The following is a 15,542-nucleotide window of genomic DNA, read 5'->3' on the forward strand; positions in this document are numbered from 1 at the left end:
ATTTTTTAAGTATTATTGCATACCTAGAAAATGAAATAGAAAGTTTATGTTAGGCATTGTCACATAAATAAAAGAATAAAAACTATTTTACTATTGCACTGGCATGGCAATGACCCGTCCCCGGAGAGGTTGTTATGGAGGTAAGGGAGAGATTTGCCTGCATCCGGTGACAAGGACAGACCTGGTTTCAAAGCAGTAGCTTTGTGAGTTCAATTGGGTTTCCGTAACCGCTCCATATATTGTGTAACTGATTTGTTAGTTTGTATTTATGGGCTTTGATGTGAGTAAAAATGGCTCAGTCTAAATTAATGAGACAAGACAAATATTGGAGTGTTCAATTTCTGGGAAACTTAGTGATTTGCTTGAAGCTGAACACATTACTGACGAATCTAGAGCTGCTATTATATTGGACATAAATGCAAAATTTATCAGAGAAGGATCCTTGTGTAAGCGAAATAGGTGACACTTTAGTCCCCATAATAGAACAAATAGGGTCAAGAGCTTCTATTCCCGTTGCTTCTAGCAAAAGAATTTCACAAATGATAAAAACTTGCCATACTTAATTTAGGAATTTATAAAGTCCAAAACAGAAAATGTTCAGATAAGTTTCATTCCAACTTCACAGAATTTAGAGAAGAAGCTAGAGGTTTATTTGATATTGCTGACTTGTATAAATGAAAAAAAAGTGCCAAAGGAATAAGAGGTTCTAACTGATCAAAGCTGTAACAGGAAAATGGTTATAGGTAATATTGATACTGATATAGGTAATATTGATACCATAAGCACTTTGTAGAAGAAAGCAGCAAGAAAGAGTATAGCACTACGGAGAATAGTTAAGCGTAATCAAGGACGGGCAAAAAATAATAGTGCATCAGAAACGACTACTGGTGACAATGACAACGCTGAAGAACAACAGTATTCTTTACATAAAGATGCAAACCAACCAGATCCATCAAATAGACAAGAAGCGATAAAACAACCAAGTGCCTGTGCGGTTTAATATTAACTGAAAACTTTATACAGAAGACATCTGAAGCAGAACCAAATAGTATAGGGAACTCGGTTATCGACTTTTCCCGGCTTCCTTGTCACATGCAAGTAGTGGAAAGAGCTCTGAGTCTGGTGGCCGAATCGGCTTAAAATGTCTGTGTTTCGATCGCAAGAGAAGGATGCATAAGAGCAAAAATTGATTCACGTGTGAATAAGCCAAAATTTAATTAAAAACAGTTTAATGTGGCAATGCAGTAGACCCAAAATTTTGCTAACTATAACATGTGTAATCATTAAGGATACAGAAGTAAAAAAAGCAAAATTTAACATAAAAATATTTTTTTTATTCTTTGCAATTAATAATTTTTTTTCCAATTGTAATGATTATATATGCTTTTAAAACCATCTTCTGTAACATTATATGAAAGAAAAATTCATAAAAATATTTTATCAAAGTTTATAATTTTTCAGTTTTTTTAACAAAGTTTAAGCTTTTTGCGGGACTTCGAAATATTGCTGTATTGCAACCAGAATTTTTAAAAATTCCTTTTGAACCTAGAAGCTAACTTTTCACCACTATTCCCAAACTAAATCTAAGAAACAGTTTTAAACGCTCTTATTAAACATTTCTATTTTTTCAATTATTTTACAAATTTCAAGCTCTTTGCGTCACCTCAAGATAATGTAACATTGCTACCAAATTTTTAAACATTGTTTTTGAACCTAACAGATAAATTTTCCGTACTACTACCAAATTGAAATCTTCAAAAAAAAAAAAAAAAATTAAGACCATATTCGCTGCACCGTACTGTGCAGTTGCTATGTGTATATGCATGAAAAAATTCATGTGCTAGAATCAGATTCTAAATTCAATATTAAAATATTATTTAATCTACCACCAGGTTACCATTAATTTATAATAATTATTCTTGCAATGAATGGTGGTTTAGATAACTATTGTTTGCTATTTTTCGAACACATCCGAGGATTATTATAATAGAATTTATTTCATGATTCCTATGATTACCTCATTATATTTCTATGCATCCCTAGCATTCAAAAGCTTTTTATGCATTTAAGTGGCATTTATTTTTAAACGTTGATATTTCGTTTATTTTATATTTTTAGACTATTTAAATTTTTCTAATCGTACGGAAAGCCACATTATCTCTTAAATTTATTTGAAATAAAAAAAAATATTTGGTAGAAATTTAGTTAATAATGTTGAGTGGATTTTGAAGTATTTAATGGATTAAGTATTAGCGCTAGGAATCCGCTACAGCAGAACTAAAGAAAAAAATTTAGCTTTCTTAATTTAGAATTTGCGATTTTATTTCAGGAAAACCCTTTTTCCATCCTCTTTATGAGGTATTTTGAAGAGGATAAAACAACATACATTATGATTTTATTTTCATGAAATGAATGCGGATTTTCCTTTTCTTGAAAATATGTTGCATCATCTTTGTTTGTCAAAAAATTGCATTTATTTCAGAATATTTAGTATCATATTATACCAAATAAAAATATTCTTTCAAAAGAAATTAGTGTTCAGTACTTGACAGCATAGTGAGTGTGTAAAATAAATAACTAGGTTGGGCTCAGTTTTCAAAAAAATATTATATACTTTTAACAGGTCTATTTTGAATGGGCCTCTTAATTTAGAACAGTCAAATGACGAGAACAGACATTTAATTATTATCAAAATGTATGCTTGTGAAATATTTGAAATAGAAACTCTCAAACTGTTAAAGATGAAAGAATCGCATGATTTATTTTCGGATTTCATTTTACTGATATTACATTTCTTCTCAGACCCATTACAAAAAAATCCTTCAAACACAATCTGATTACAGAAATATATCTCATTGAAAAGGTTTTTTAATAAAATGCGATGAAATGTAATTTTTTATTTCATAGACACGAATACTTCTATTTTAAATTCTTATGCTTTTGTTGTCATCTCGTTTTATAACATTCTTTTTTGAAATTCTTAAATCTCGCATATGTTTTTCATTGTTCAAATGAATCATGAAAATACGCTAAATTCGAATCAATCGAAAAATTCTTATTAAAACGATCTCCCCTCTGTTCTAGTACTAGGCTTTTTAAATTATATTTTTTTATACTAACTTAATTCGTTTGCAGATTTAGGAAAATCACAGGATATCATAGAAAATTACATAAATCGAAGCGTCATTTTAATTATAAGATCTCGTATTTTTAGTTATAATCGAACTCATGTTTAAATTCCAGATAAATGGCTCTAGAATGTTACTAAAGAAACGATCAATTCATAATTTATTCAGGATTTCAATCTACATTAACTATAGAAAATGCTAAGAATTTAAAATTTCATTAAAATGCTAACAACATAAAACTGCTGGTGAAATAATAATCTTAATTTCTTCTCTTCAATGATAATTTATTTACATTTTCGACAGGCAGAATTTTATTTTATTTGAAAATAACACTATCAATATCGTTGCGAACTTAGTGACAATATGGTGACACACGGTGAGTACACCCATGCTTCTTTATAAGAATTTTGACTACCCCTTATTCACTGCAATGACAAATAGAATCGGATAAAAACACTGATCAAATAAAGAAAAGTCAACGGAAAATTCGAATGTTAATTATGGATGGTTAAGTCTAGTAGCTGGAAAAAACGAAATTTAAAAAATCTGAGCTCATGAATTTGTTGTTTGAAAATATTCGCTTCATTCAAAGGGAAACAAATATAGGACTTCTGCAGAGATCTCCGACAATGCACAAATATGAAATCCTTGTGATTTTTCATATTTTAGTGACATCCCAGATGTTCAGGCAATTAGTGTCCGAAATAAAGGTAATGCAGCGTTTATAGCTTCTTTATAAAATGTGGAATCTCTTTACAGACCTGAAAACGAACAACACGAAACATACGAAAAAGTGATATTTGGCACAGAATCAAGTGGCGTTGAAATACAAAATTAAAGAGGATCAGGTGTATCGGATCTGATGCGCGCAACGGCTGGAGAAGAAAGTAAAATGCCACTTGGAGAGAACAAATGACAGTCTTTGAATAACGATAAAAATATTTTCGTATACTCTTTAGAATGTGTTGTGAGAAAAGCTCTTTCAGATACTAATAATGTTTCTGGAACTGCGAATTCGACTGTGAATCCTGATCTTCCATCAATAAATAACAAGCCAATAAATGGCAAGATCCATGTGTCAGGGAATGTAATGGATAAATATACATCACACCCGCAGGATCACAATAATAATAAGAAAACGATTACCAACTTCAAGGAACCACTTTCTACCAAGGAAGATGACAATGGTGTGGATGGACCTTCTGGAATGCGTCTGCGTAAGAAGTTTTATTGCAATTTATGTCTTAAGGAATTCGATAAAAATATAATCTCGGCAAACATTTTTGGACCCACACTAGCGATAATTCTTTCGTGTGTGATATATGCGGAAAAGAATGTGCTCGGAAAGGGACATTCGTCCGTTATTATCAATCCCACACAAAGGAAAAGTCTTTTGTGTATGCTATCTTCAGAAAAGCTTTCGTTAAGAGAAATCGCACGAAACATATCAGGACTCACATTGAAGTGTGGGCCTTACAAAAGTAAAGTTTTTGGTAAGATTTACATGACCAGAAGCAGTTGCAATCAGGAAAAGGCATAAGTGAAATCAATCAGCAAATTACAGAAATAATTAATTTAGTTCTCTGTGAAACTGTTTTACATTCTTTATCGAACTGAACCAATTTGAACTAAAAGCTGTAATAATTTTATCTTTAAAATTATTGTATTAATTTTACTACTTTGGCAACGCCTATTTCCTGACATCCAACCTATAGGATGTTATTATTTTATTAGTAATTGACAATGAAAATAATCTTTCTGTTCAAATGCCTTTGTATCTAAGTATCTTAACATTGTTTATATCTTTTTAATAGGTTATAATCGTTGTAAATATCTTAGCCAATTTATATAAAAATAACATGTTTTGATGCCTTCCAATAAAAAAAATTGTTATTTGTTATGGCTTTAAGTCAAAATTAAATATTTATTATATTTGCAATTTCATTTCTATTTTTTCAAAGTATTTAGGGAAGAATTTAAATGCCAGCAAATTTAAATAATAGTACTATTATGATATTGTAACTGAACAAAAATACTTAGGTTCGGCTAATAATTGTAATAATCGACTGCATTGTTTGGATTTTGAATTGGTGTAAGCAGTATTTTTTTGACCTGATGTTTAATTAATACAATAACTCTGTCCAAATGGAACATTTAGACTAAACGTAATTTTTTTTTTTTTTTTGATTTTAGTAAAGATTTTCACAATATATATATATATATATATATATATATATATATATATATATATGTATATATTTAAAATCATGTTCTGTAAGAGATATGTAATGCATTATTGTAAATAGTTTAATAAATATTTTTATATTATACAGCACAATTCAATCCTTCGATTTTTTTTTTTTTTCATTTTAAGAAAATCTTTTTGGTCATTTACTGTGCAAGAAATAAATTCAGTAAATTTTTTGTATATATATTTTTCAATGATTTGGATAATCTGTTTTAATAATAAATATGTGTGTTGACACATACAAGTTAAAAAAGATTCCTAGCTTTGGCAAATGTACATTTTCGATGTTGGGAATTCACAGCTTTGAATGAAGATTTCGTAATGCTTGTTAACAGTTTAATTAAGACAAGTGACATTTTAGCAAAAAATGAATTTCGCACCACACTAAAATTCGAAGCATGATCATTTCAATGATAAAAGTTTTAGACGTGTAATGGCATTTACTCTTTTTAACAAATTACAAAATATAGATTTTAAAATTTTCAATGCTTTTTTTATTAAAATTTTTTTTTTGTCTGATTGTGCATATAATTATCTTTTCGTTTCGATTCATGCCATACTAAAAATAATTGAAACATACACATTTTGAATACTGCTACCGTTTCTTTAATATAATCTCATCATTTTTCGAAAACTCTTGATTCGTGTTGATAGCCAAGGCATTTGATCTCCAATCTTTTCTCATATGCGCTAACGAATAATCATGTCTTCAAATGATTTTTCTGGAAATGAATTTACTGAACTTTATGCATTTAACTTGAAACATTTTTAAGCGTCTCTGGGATTTCGGTCAGCGCATTAGTGTTATTTGTATATACTTGAATGCTTTTGTTTCAACGGTCTTCTCTATGGAGTGACTACATGTTCGCATGCAAACCGAGGGAGAAGTTCATTTTCATTACTTTCTGGTATACTTAAAATAGAGAAACTGTAATAATCGACAAAAAAGTTTGAACATATTTTGAAGAATTTCCATATTTTAAACCATTTTTATCTCGCAAAAAATATTTCTAAAAAATGTCCGCCTGTCTGTCTGTAAGAAAGTTAACTAAAAACTTTGAGCTAGACAACTTAAATTTGGTATAGAGTCTTAATGCCAAATGTGCAAATTTCTGTCAAATTTTGAAGGAAATCTTTCCGGAAGAATTCCGTCTGTCCGTCTATTGAAACAACACGATAAGTTAATAATATGATGATAAAATAATACAGTAATTAAAAAACCAAGAGAGCTAGATAAATAAATTTTGGCACTCACATTTATCATCTTTATTGTAGTCACCTGTCAAATGTTGAGCTAAATCCAATAAAGTGTTCACCGTCTGTCGGTCTTTACATGTTCTGTATTATCAAGAACATGTCAACGTGATAATTAAAAAAACATGCTGTGACTTAAATATATCAAAAATTTGTTTGAGATTTTGTGACTATTAGTGCAGTTTGGTATCAATTTTTTAATCGATTGAGAAAAACGCGATTGAAAACCAATTTTTATTTTCGAACACTATTAACCGCATGTCATGGGTGATATGACAGGATCAGTTAAAATGATAAATTTACTCCAAAAGTTAAAATTTTGTAAGCATTGAACGTCAATTCCAAGCAAGGCGTTCTTTGGGATAAATCTTTATTAGAGAGTACGCGAGAAAATTTTGGGGAAGCCACTCGGATTATAAAAAGATATTGTATTATTGTTTAGTCATTGTTGCAAGAAATTCGAAATTGCTATAATTTTCCAAATAATGTCTGAAAATATTTTTATTAAATTACAATCGTGATAAAAGAAAAAACAAAAACATTCGTCCAATGATATAAAGCCACTATAAAAATTGAGAAAATATGGTTATAAAATGGAGTAATGAGATTTCATTGTCAGAGAGACACTTAGAAAGTATGCCTCAAATCTCGTAAATGTTAAAATAAGAATTCCAGTTATAACGATTTGAAATGAAATGAATCTTGCTTAAATTAGTTCTCTAAATAGGTAGAAAATATGTATATTGCAAACGAAAAAATAGAACTCATTCAAATTATGGAAACCTAAATAGGAATGAATGCAAAATAAAACTTCCAAATTGGACATGACTATTAAAAATGTTGAAGCCTCGTTTCAGTGATCTATCTCCTGAATCAAGGGAATTATCTTCTGAATCAGGCAGTTTCTTTCATTTTGGACAAGAAAAAGAACTTAAAAATGTGTAACTGTCAGAGCAGTAGCCTAAGGAATTATAGATACAGCAGTAAGTTTCGATGGTTTGTGTCTTTTTAAAATCTGAAAAAGTGTTTCATGAGCCATATAAGATAGCGCAATAAATGTAAAAGATGTACTTTTGATAGGAACTTTTCATGGCGATGAAACGAACAGTTGTGAGAATTCTTATATGAAAGAATTTGTGGAAGAGGTTGCAAATTTAAGTAAAACTGGAATGCATATCGGAGGAATAATACCGAATTTTAATGATGAAGCAATCATTTGTGACGCTGAAGTAAATCTTGTATTTTAAATGTGTAATGCCATGGAGGTTATTTTGGTAGTATTAAATGCAAAGCTAATAGGAAATCTGTTAGGAATCATGTTTACTATCAAGAAATGGATACTCTTGAAAGGAAAAATGAAGACATCATTAGTAAGTTAAATGAGGAATTTTATAATTGAAAAACATATAGTTTATTAGAAGAAATCCTAACTTGAGTTTGGTCATCAACATTTCCCCTCGCTTACATGAATAATGTGTGCTGGGATGTGATGGGAAAGATGTTGAATTTATGGATGGAAGAGAACGCTGCAGATAAAGTTCGTATTTCCTATAGCGAAATACAGTCAATATCTAAAAGATTAGAGACATTAAAAAATATAGAAATTAGTAGTGTAGAGTACGAAATTACTTAACCTGATGACGGCTGGAAATGGTGGAAAATGAAACTATTTTTCACCATTGATGGTGAGTTGTTTCTACGGGAATATTGGTTTTGAGTAGTTTCATTTCATAATTGACATTTTCTTTCTCTGTACTGTATCCTGAAGTTCTAATTTCTTATGTAAAATGCGAAGTTGATTCGAATATTAAAGTCTTAGGGAGCGTTTTACTCTTTTTTATGAGCATGTTATCGGATTTGAAAATATAATCATACCTCATATCAACTTATTTAAGGAATTACCTCTCAAACAGCCGGTGTTTTAAAACACTATTTAGGTTCAGCGTTTGAAACAAATTCAGGTATTTTTAAAGCAAAATGATCTACTATTTATATGCTTATACTCTTCTATAATAGCATAAAATCAAATCTATGACAGTAGAATATAAACTCATTAGCTTCCTAAAATAGTGGAATGCTGTAGAAAATATATTGGCTTCCAATCCATGAAATTTGTGGAAAAAATACTGAGGAAATTGTTAATATATTCCCCCAAAAGTGAATGAAATATAATAAGAAAGTAACTATTCATTTACAGACAATATTAAAGAAAACAGAATACAACCTTGAATTTCATAAACATGCTCATTCTTAATAGCGGAAGAAAAACTACTGCAATGATGTATTAATAGAAATAACAGAAACTGTTTATATTTCATAGTAACGATGAAAAATAGTGAAGAAACCAACGCATAAAAATATATTTTTTAAATTGTCAAAAATTAAGAAGAAAAAATGCCTGTCACAATGAAATTGTCTTCATTCAAAATATGATGTTCTGAATTTTAAGAAGATTTCAAAATAGTTAATAATATTTTTTAAGAATTTGTTGCAGTAAACGTTTGAATGGTACTTTATTTTTAATTCATTAATAATATATTTTAGCTTTATAAATATTCACCCAAGATGCTCATTTCAACACCATGAATTATATTTGTATTACATTCCAATTTCTTTTGTTTCGAACGTTCTGCTGCATGGAGGACAGAAACGCACAAACACACACACAGAGGCAGACAGAGATATTCACTTCTATTATTAATAAGTATTTTTATTACAAATTAATTTTTATTATATGACATTCGTTTAAAGTAATCCTAAATAATATCGAAAAACTTAATTTTATCGGATTTCAAGTATGGCGTAAAAAATGACTAATATTTCCAAAAAAACACTTCATACAAAGATAAAAATCCACCATAAAAATTAAGAATATATGATTCACAAATGGAGTAATGAGACTCACTATCAGAGAAACATTTAGAATTTGCGCCATCAAAACTCGTAAATGATAATTGGGAAGAAACAATGACAGAAATTCCAATTGCAATAATTTGAAATTAAATGAATCTAGTTTAAATTAGTTTATTAGTTTTCTTGTTAGGTAGAAAATATTTGCATTGCAAACGAAAAAAAAAAATCAAACTATGTACACAGAAGGAAATATAAATGAGAATAAAATTAAAATAAAATTTGTTAATTTTCGGCTATAAATTTTAACATACCATTAAATGCCTTTACAAGCCTTAAAAATATTTAAGATTAATTAAGAGTTTTATTGATCAAATTTCTGATTCAAGGGCTTATGGCACATGTCATAAACAAGACCGCTGACGAATTCAGCGATATTCCGCCAAGTTTTAGAGTCTCTTGTTTCAGTAGCGCCATCTAGGGTCAAGAGTGCGTCTTAGGTACTCATGCGTCACAGCAATCAAACTGAACGGACTTCTTTCATACAATTCATTCACACGTCCACAAATTGTAAATTAGACCTGAAGGAGATAACTATTACCTCTGACCCAGTGCCTCTAGTAGCACAGAATTATATGTGCACCATCTACCATCTATATGGGGAGCCTTCGGTTGGGTGGGTTCGAACTCGCCAACCAAGGGATGCAAATCAAACGCCCAACCAGATAAACTATCCTGGCCCAAAGGCATTTCTAAAAGCAGGCAGTTATTTTTATTTTGGACTAGAAAAAGAACTAAAACAAATGTGTAACATTCGGTTAGATAAACTCAGAAATTTAAGATATGATTAATATTAAATTATTGGTTTCTTTTACATGTACTTCAATTAAAATATTAGGAGGCAGAACTTAAATCAACAACGTTGGGTAGATGTCGAAGTATTTAATATACCCAGCTTCAGCGGTTGTATTCGACTACAACGGAACGAAGGATAAAATGCAAAGATCTACTCTTAGAAAGTATAAAATTATAGCTTTAAAATGTTGCTTTTTTCCTCTTAATGAGATATTTTCAAGGAGATGAAATATCAAGCATATGAAATGAATACTAGATTTACTTTTCTAGAAAATAAGTACAATCTTCTTTGTATGTCAGGGAATATATATATAACTCTTATATAATGGAGCCAGACATTGTGTCAGGAATTCTGATATTGTATGTCAGGAAAAACTCTTATATAAAAATGATTATTACCTTAAATTAATTTTCAGTACTTGCCATTATGGGTAATATGTAAAATAAATAATAAGGTTGTGCACAGTTTAAAAAAAAATATTTTACTTAACAGATCTAATTTGATTGCGTTTCTAAATTTAGAACAATAGTCAAATCACGAGGAACAGACTGTTAATCATCAACAGAAATCACGCTTCCGAAATTTTGAAAAAAAAAAAAAAAAAAAATTGAAATTTGCTATCTTAAATTTCAAGTTATCATGTGAGAATATTTTTTTCGATGAATTGCTTAGAGCTTAACACTTTACCGACCGGTAGCGGTTCGAACATACTATGCCATTTCACCGCCCGCTCAGCTGCACCCAGCTGCACTCGAGAAAACGACAGCTGAATTTTTTTCAGGGCATGCTGAATTGGTGGAAAACGTAGTCACCACAGATCGGTCAAAAGTCGATTAATCGACGACCGGTCGGTAAGCGCTGGGGAGCAAACGTCGAATAATCGACGACCGGTTGGTAAGCGCTGAGAACAAAACGTCGATTAATCGACGGCCGGTTGGTAAGCGCTGAGAACAAAACGTCGATTAATCGACGGCCGGTTGGTAAGCGCTGAGAACAAAACGTCGATTAATCGACGGCCGGTCGGTAAAGTGTTAAAAGCGATATTTGAAACTCATAATCGAAACAGAGACATTTTGCTTCGAACGTTGACAGTTGTGATTCAGAATCCAAATGCACACGTTCTGTGTTTGAAGTTGAGTGTTGCGATTAAGAATCTGCAACACACTGCATACGTTTACGCTTTCTTCGTTCCCGTTGTAAAGCTATTTTACCTTCATGTTTAATTCGATCTGCTTCTAATTTTTAATTTTCATCATTCGTTTTTGTTGATTGAAGGTTTTGTCTCTGAAGCTATTTCCTATGTTTGCTATTTCATTCCCTTTCTTTTTTTTCTTTGCAAGGTTTCATACGGAGAAAGCTTAAGAGACCCCATTTTTCATTTATTCATTGCCTACGCGATTTCGAGCTTCAACCACCCCTAACCAAACGTATCTCGTCTCCTAATAACGAAAGCGGCGTAAATGTGGTATCGATCGATAGAGGACATCGAATAGAGTGTATTGATGCCAGTCGTAAAGAGAGATTTTGAAAAACGAGGTTGAAAGCCTCGCTCGAAAATTCAAATTTTTACAAATTTGAGAGCTCTAATTCAGGAATCAATCGGAGTAGCAACATGAAACTCGTATCATTAAGTGCATTTCGGCAAGTTCTATCCAACGATACGAGTAAATGAAATGTAACTCGAATGTGTAAATTTCAAGACCCTATCGAGGCACGAGTTTCGGTCAAAATATTATTCGACTACATTCATGGAGTCGAGTGTTTGGGCGGGTCACACTCGTCTCTAGATTGTATAGAATCCGAGATATAGCAACTTCCAGTCTGACCGGAAGTTGACATCATGACATCCCGAGACCCATAGGAACTCTATAGTATCGATCCGACATTTATTTAGACAATATTAAGCAAAATATATACTGCGCATGCGCAATGGATCTGAAATTTTCAGTGTTTAGAGGACCCTCAGGGGTATTTCTAAGTGAAAACCCCATGTCTCTAACATATGTAGTTTACGAGATATAACGAAATCCATCTGTGCATGCGAAGTGCATGACTCCATGGGGGGTCTTCTATAACCCCGTAGGATTATTATGGAAAAAAGTCCATGTTTCTAACATATGTATTTACGAGATATAACGAAAACCATTTGCGTATGCGCACTAGATAAATCCACAGAGTGGTCTTCTACAGTGCCATAGGATTACTACGGTTAAAACCCATTGTCTCTAACATATATAGTTTACGAGATATAACGATAACTATCTGCGCATGCGCAGCAGATGACACCGTGGGGTCTTCTATAGCCCCGTAGGATTACTATGGCGAGAATCCTATGTCTCCAACAGCACATCAACCTTTTATAAACGCCTCTGCTTTCATAGAAGCATACATAATAATAATGCAATACTGGTAAAAGGAGGTAGTATGTAATAGATGAAGATAAATATTTCCATTTATGCATCATTCATTGCCTACGCGATTTCGAATTTAAATTATTCGTTGCCTTCAATTATTCAAAACACCGTAACGAAAACAACATCATGTTCTCACATGATGGGAAAAAAAAACAAAAAAAAAAACGTCCAAATAGTTAAAGCTGAAAGGATTGCAGAAAAACAAATGTTTCCGGATGTTATTTTACTGATGTTACATTTCTACTCAGACCCATTGAAAAATATCCCTTCATACACAATATGAACACTGAAACAAGTTTTAGAAGAAATTGATCATAAATATGCACTGATTTTTTTTTTATCGGCAGCAAATAAAAGAGGAAATTTAATCGTTCCTTATGGGTTATGAGAAGCATAAAAAAAATCCTAATTTGATCATAGCATAAAAAATTTAGTTAAATATTTTTTAAGAGAATCTCATTAAATTTCAAACCATTTCATACTTATTAATGTAGTTTAAAGTATGAACTCATAGAAGAGGTTTTTAATAAACTGAGATGGAACAGTAAATTTTTAATTCATAGGCATGCATACTTCTATTTTAAATTCTTATCCTTTTTTTTCCTTCTTATCTTATTATATCTTCTTTCATATAATTACACTTCTCAGAACTTTCAATTGTTGAAATGTTTAATGAAAATACACTCAAAGTAATAAATTCGAATCAACAGCAGACCTCAGGGTAAAAAAGTCTTCCCTTACCCATGTCTTCTTCCGTAACTCTATTCAAATACGAGGCTTTCTAAATCATATTTTTTATTCTAATTAAATTGGTTTGAAGAGTAAGGTAAATCAAAAGATATCACAAATAATTACATAAAGTGAAGACTGATTTTAAATATCAGGTCTCGCATTCGTCACTAGAATCCTCTAGTGTTTCAATTTATGAAAAGGTGCTCTGGCATGTTATTTAAGAAAGAATCAATTCAAGAAGTAAAGAGAGTTCTTCTCTTCAATAACAATTTATTTAAAAAATTTTATCAGACAGGAATTTATCTAAATGAAAATAATGAATCAATACCATTGCAACGTTGCGGCAATACAATGACACAACGTGAGAATCACCCTTGCTTCATTCACAATAAATTTGAGTCCACGTATTTGCCACAACTGCCAGTAGAATCGGATGAAAACTTTCATGAAGTAAAAGACAAACCTACGGAAAATTCAAATGACATTTCTCGCTGTTTAAGTCGAGATGCCCGACAAAACGAAAGTAAAAAATCTAAATTCTTGAATTTGCATCCTTTACAAAATAATGAAAAAGATAAAGAGCTTTCTTCAAAGGAAAACAGAAATAACACTTTTCCAGAAAATTCCAGTAATCTGCAACCAAGGAATTCTTCTGACAATTCATATTTTTATCCCATTTCGAAGGCTCAGGTGATTGATGTTCAAACTAATGAAAATGCAACGTGCATTACTTATTCAGAAAGTGTTGAATCCAGTTACAGACCTGAAAATGACCATCGTGAAACTGATGAAAAAATCCTGATTGTCTCTGGATCAGGTAGTGTTGACATACAAAAACAACAAGTATCAGATCTTTTCCATAAAACAGCTGATGAAGAAAGTAAAGCGTTTCTTGAAAACAGCAAATGGAAAGCTTTGAATAACGATAAAAATAATTTTACGGATTCTCTAGAATATGTTATCAGACAAGATCGTTCACATGATAATAATATTTCTGGACGTACAAATCTGATTTTGCAGCTTGATCTCCCACCTGGAAGTACGGAGCTAGACAATGGCATAATCCTTATGACAGGGAATGTAATGAATGAACATATTTCACTTGAAACGAATTCTAAGGCTCACAGTGAGAACGATAAAATGTTTATCAACGTTGAAGAACCATTCTCTAAAAAGGAAGATGACAATGCTGTGGCTGGATTTTCCGGATTCTGTTCTGGTAAGAAGAAATTTCCTAAGACCTTCCGTAGGAAAGATACTCTAAAAACTAATTATCAAACACACACTGGCAACAAACTCTTTATGTGCGATATACGTGAGAAAGACTTCTCTCGGAAATCACATCTCGACCGACATTACAGAATGCACACTGGCGAAAAGCCTTATGAATGCGGTATATGTGGGAAAAAATGCAGTCGGAAAGAAAATCTCATCATCCATTATCGAACACACTTAGGTGACAAGCCTTTTATGTGTGATATCTGTAATAAAAGTTTTGCTCATAAGGGTTATCTTAATATACACTTTAGGACGCATACTGGAGTAAAGCCTTATAAATGTCCAGCTTGTGAAATGTCGTTCATTAACAGCAGCAACTGCAAAAAGCATTACAGGAATAAGCACGAATGAAATTATTTTGCAAAGTAGATAAATGTTTTTTTTTTTTTTTTTTTTTTTTTATCTAGTATGAAAGTACTTCGAATTCTTCATTGAGTTAAAAAATTGTCATTATTGTAATTTTACTATTTGGACGAAGCATGCTTTTAGATTTTAAATATACAATTCTATGAATTTTTAATTGATTATAGACGATGAAAATATGTTTTTCTGATCTATTTTCTTTTTATTTAAGTATTTATAGTTTGGGATTTTGTACTTTTTCTCATAGCTTTTAATCCTAGTCATTTAAATCCTAGAGAGTTCAAAACAAATATGCAGGTTCCATGTGCGTTTCAATAAAACACTCGTTTTCCCTTACTTTGGCTTTATTCCATTAATTAAATATTTCCAAAAGTAATCTTGTCCACTTTTAATATTCTCTTTCTCACGAGCATTTCAGC

The 15,542-nt window shown here is 31.2% G+C and overlaps 1 protein-coding gene across 1 annotated transcript; it reads left to right on the top strand.

Annotated features, from left to right (window-relative positions):
• The first annotated feature begins 13,833 nt into the window (after positions 1-13,833).
• LOC129971997 (zinc finger protein 510-like) lies at positions 13,834-15,111 on the top strand. The gene is made up of 2 exons (XM_056085976.1): positions 13,834-13,932; positions 14,167-15,111. Exons 1-2 carry the CDS (start codon positions 13,834-13,836, stop codon positions 15,109-15,111), a joined length of 1,044 nt encoding a protein of 347 aa, XP_055941951.1.
• The last annotated feature ends 431 nt before the right edge of the window (positions 15,112-15,542 follow it).

Source organism: Argiope bruennichi, chromosome 6 (genome assembly GCF_947563725.1).
Source record: "Argiope bruennichi chromosome 6, qqArgBrue1.1, whole genome shotgun sequence".
NCBI classification, from domain to species: Eukaryota; Metazoa; Arthropoda; class Arachnida; order Araneae; family Araneidae; genus Argiope; species Argiope bruennichi.

Excerpts from the sequence above, each read along its gene's own strand:
- LOC129971997 (XM_056085976.1), top strand. The coding sequence starts at position 13,834 with ATGACACAACGTGAGAATCACCCTTGCTTCATTCACAATAAATTTGAG. Across the intron at positions 13,933-14,166 it reads CGGATGAAAACTTTCATGAA|GCTCAGGTGATTGATGTTCA; the intron begins GTAAAAGACAAA and ends CCCATTTCGAAG.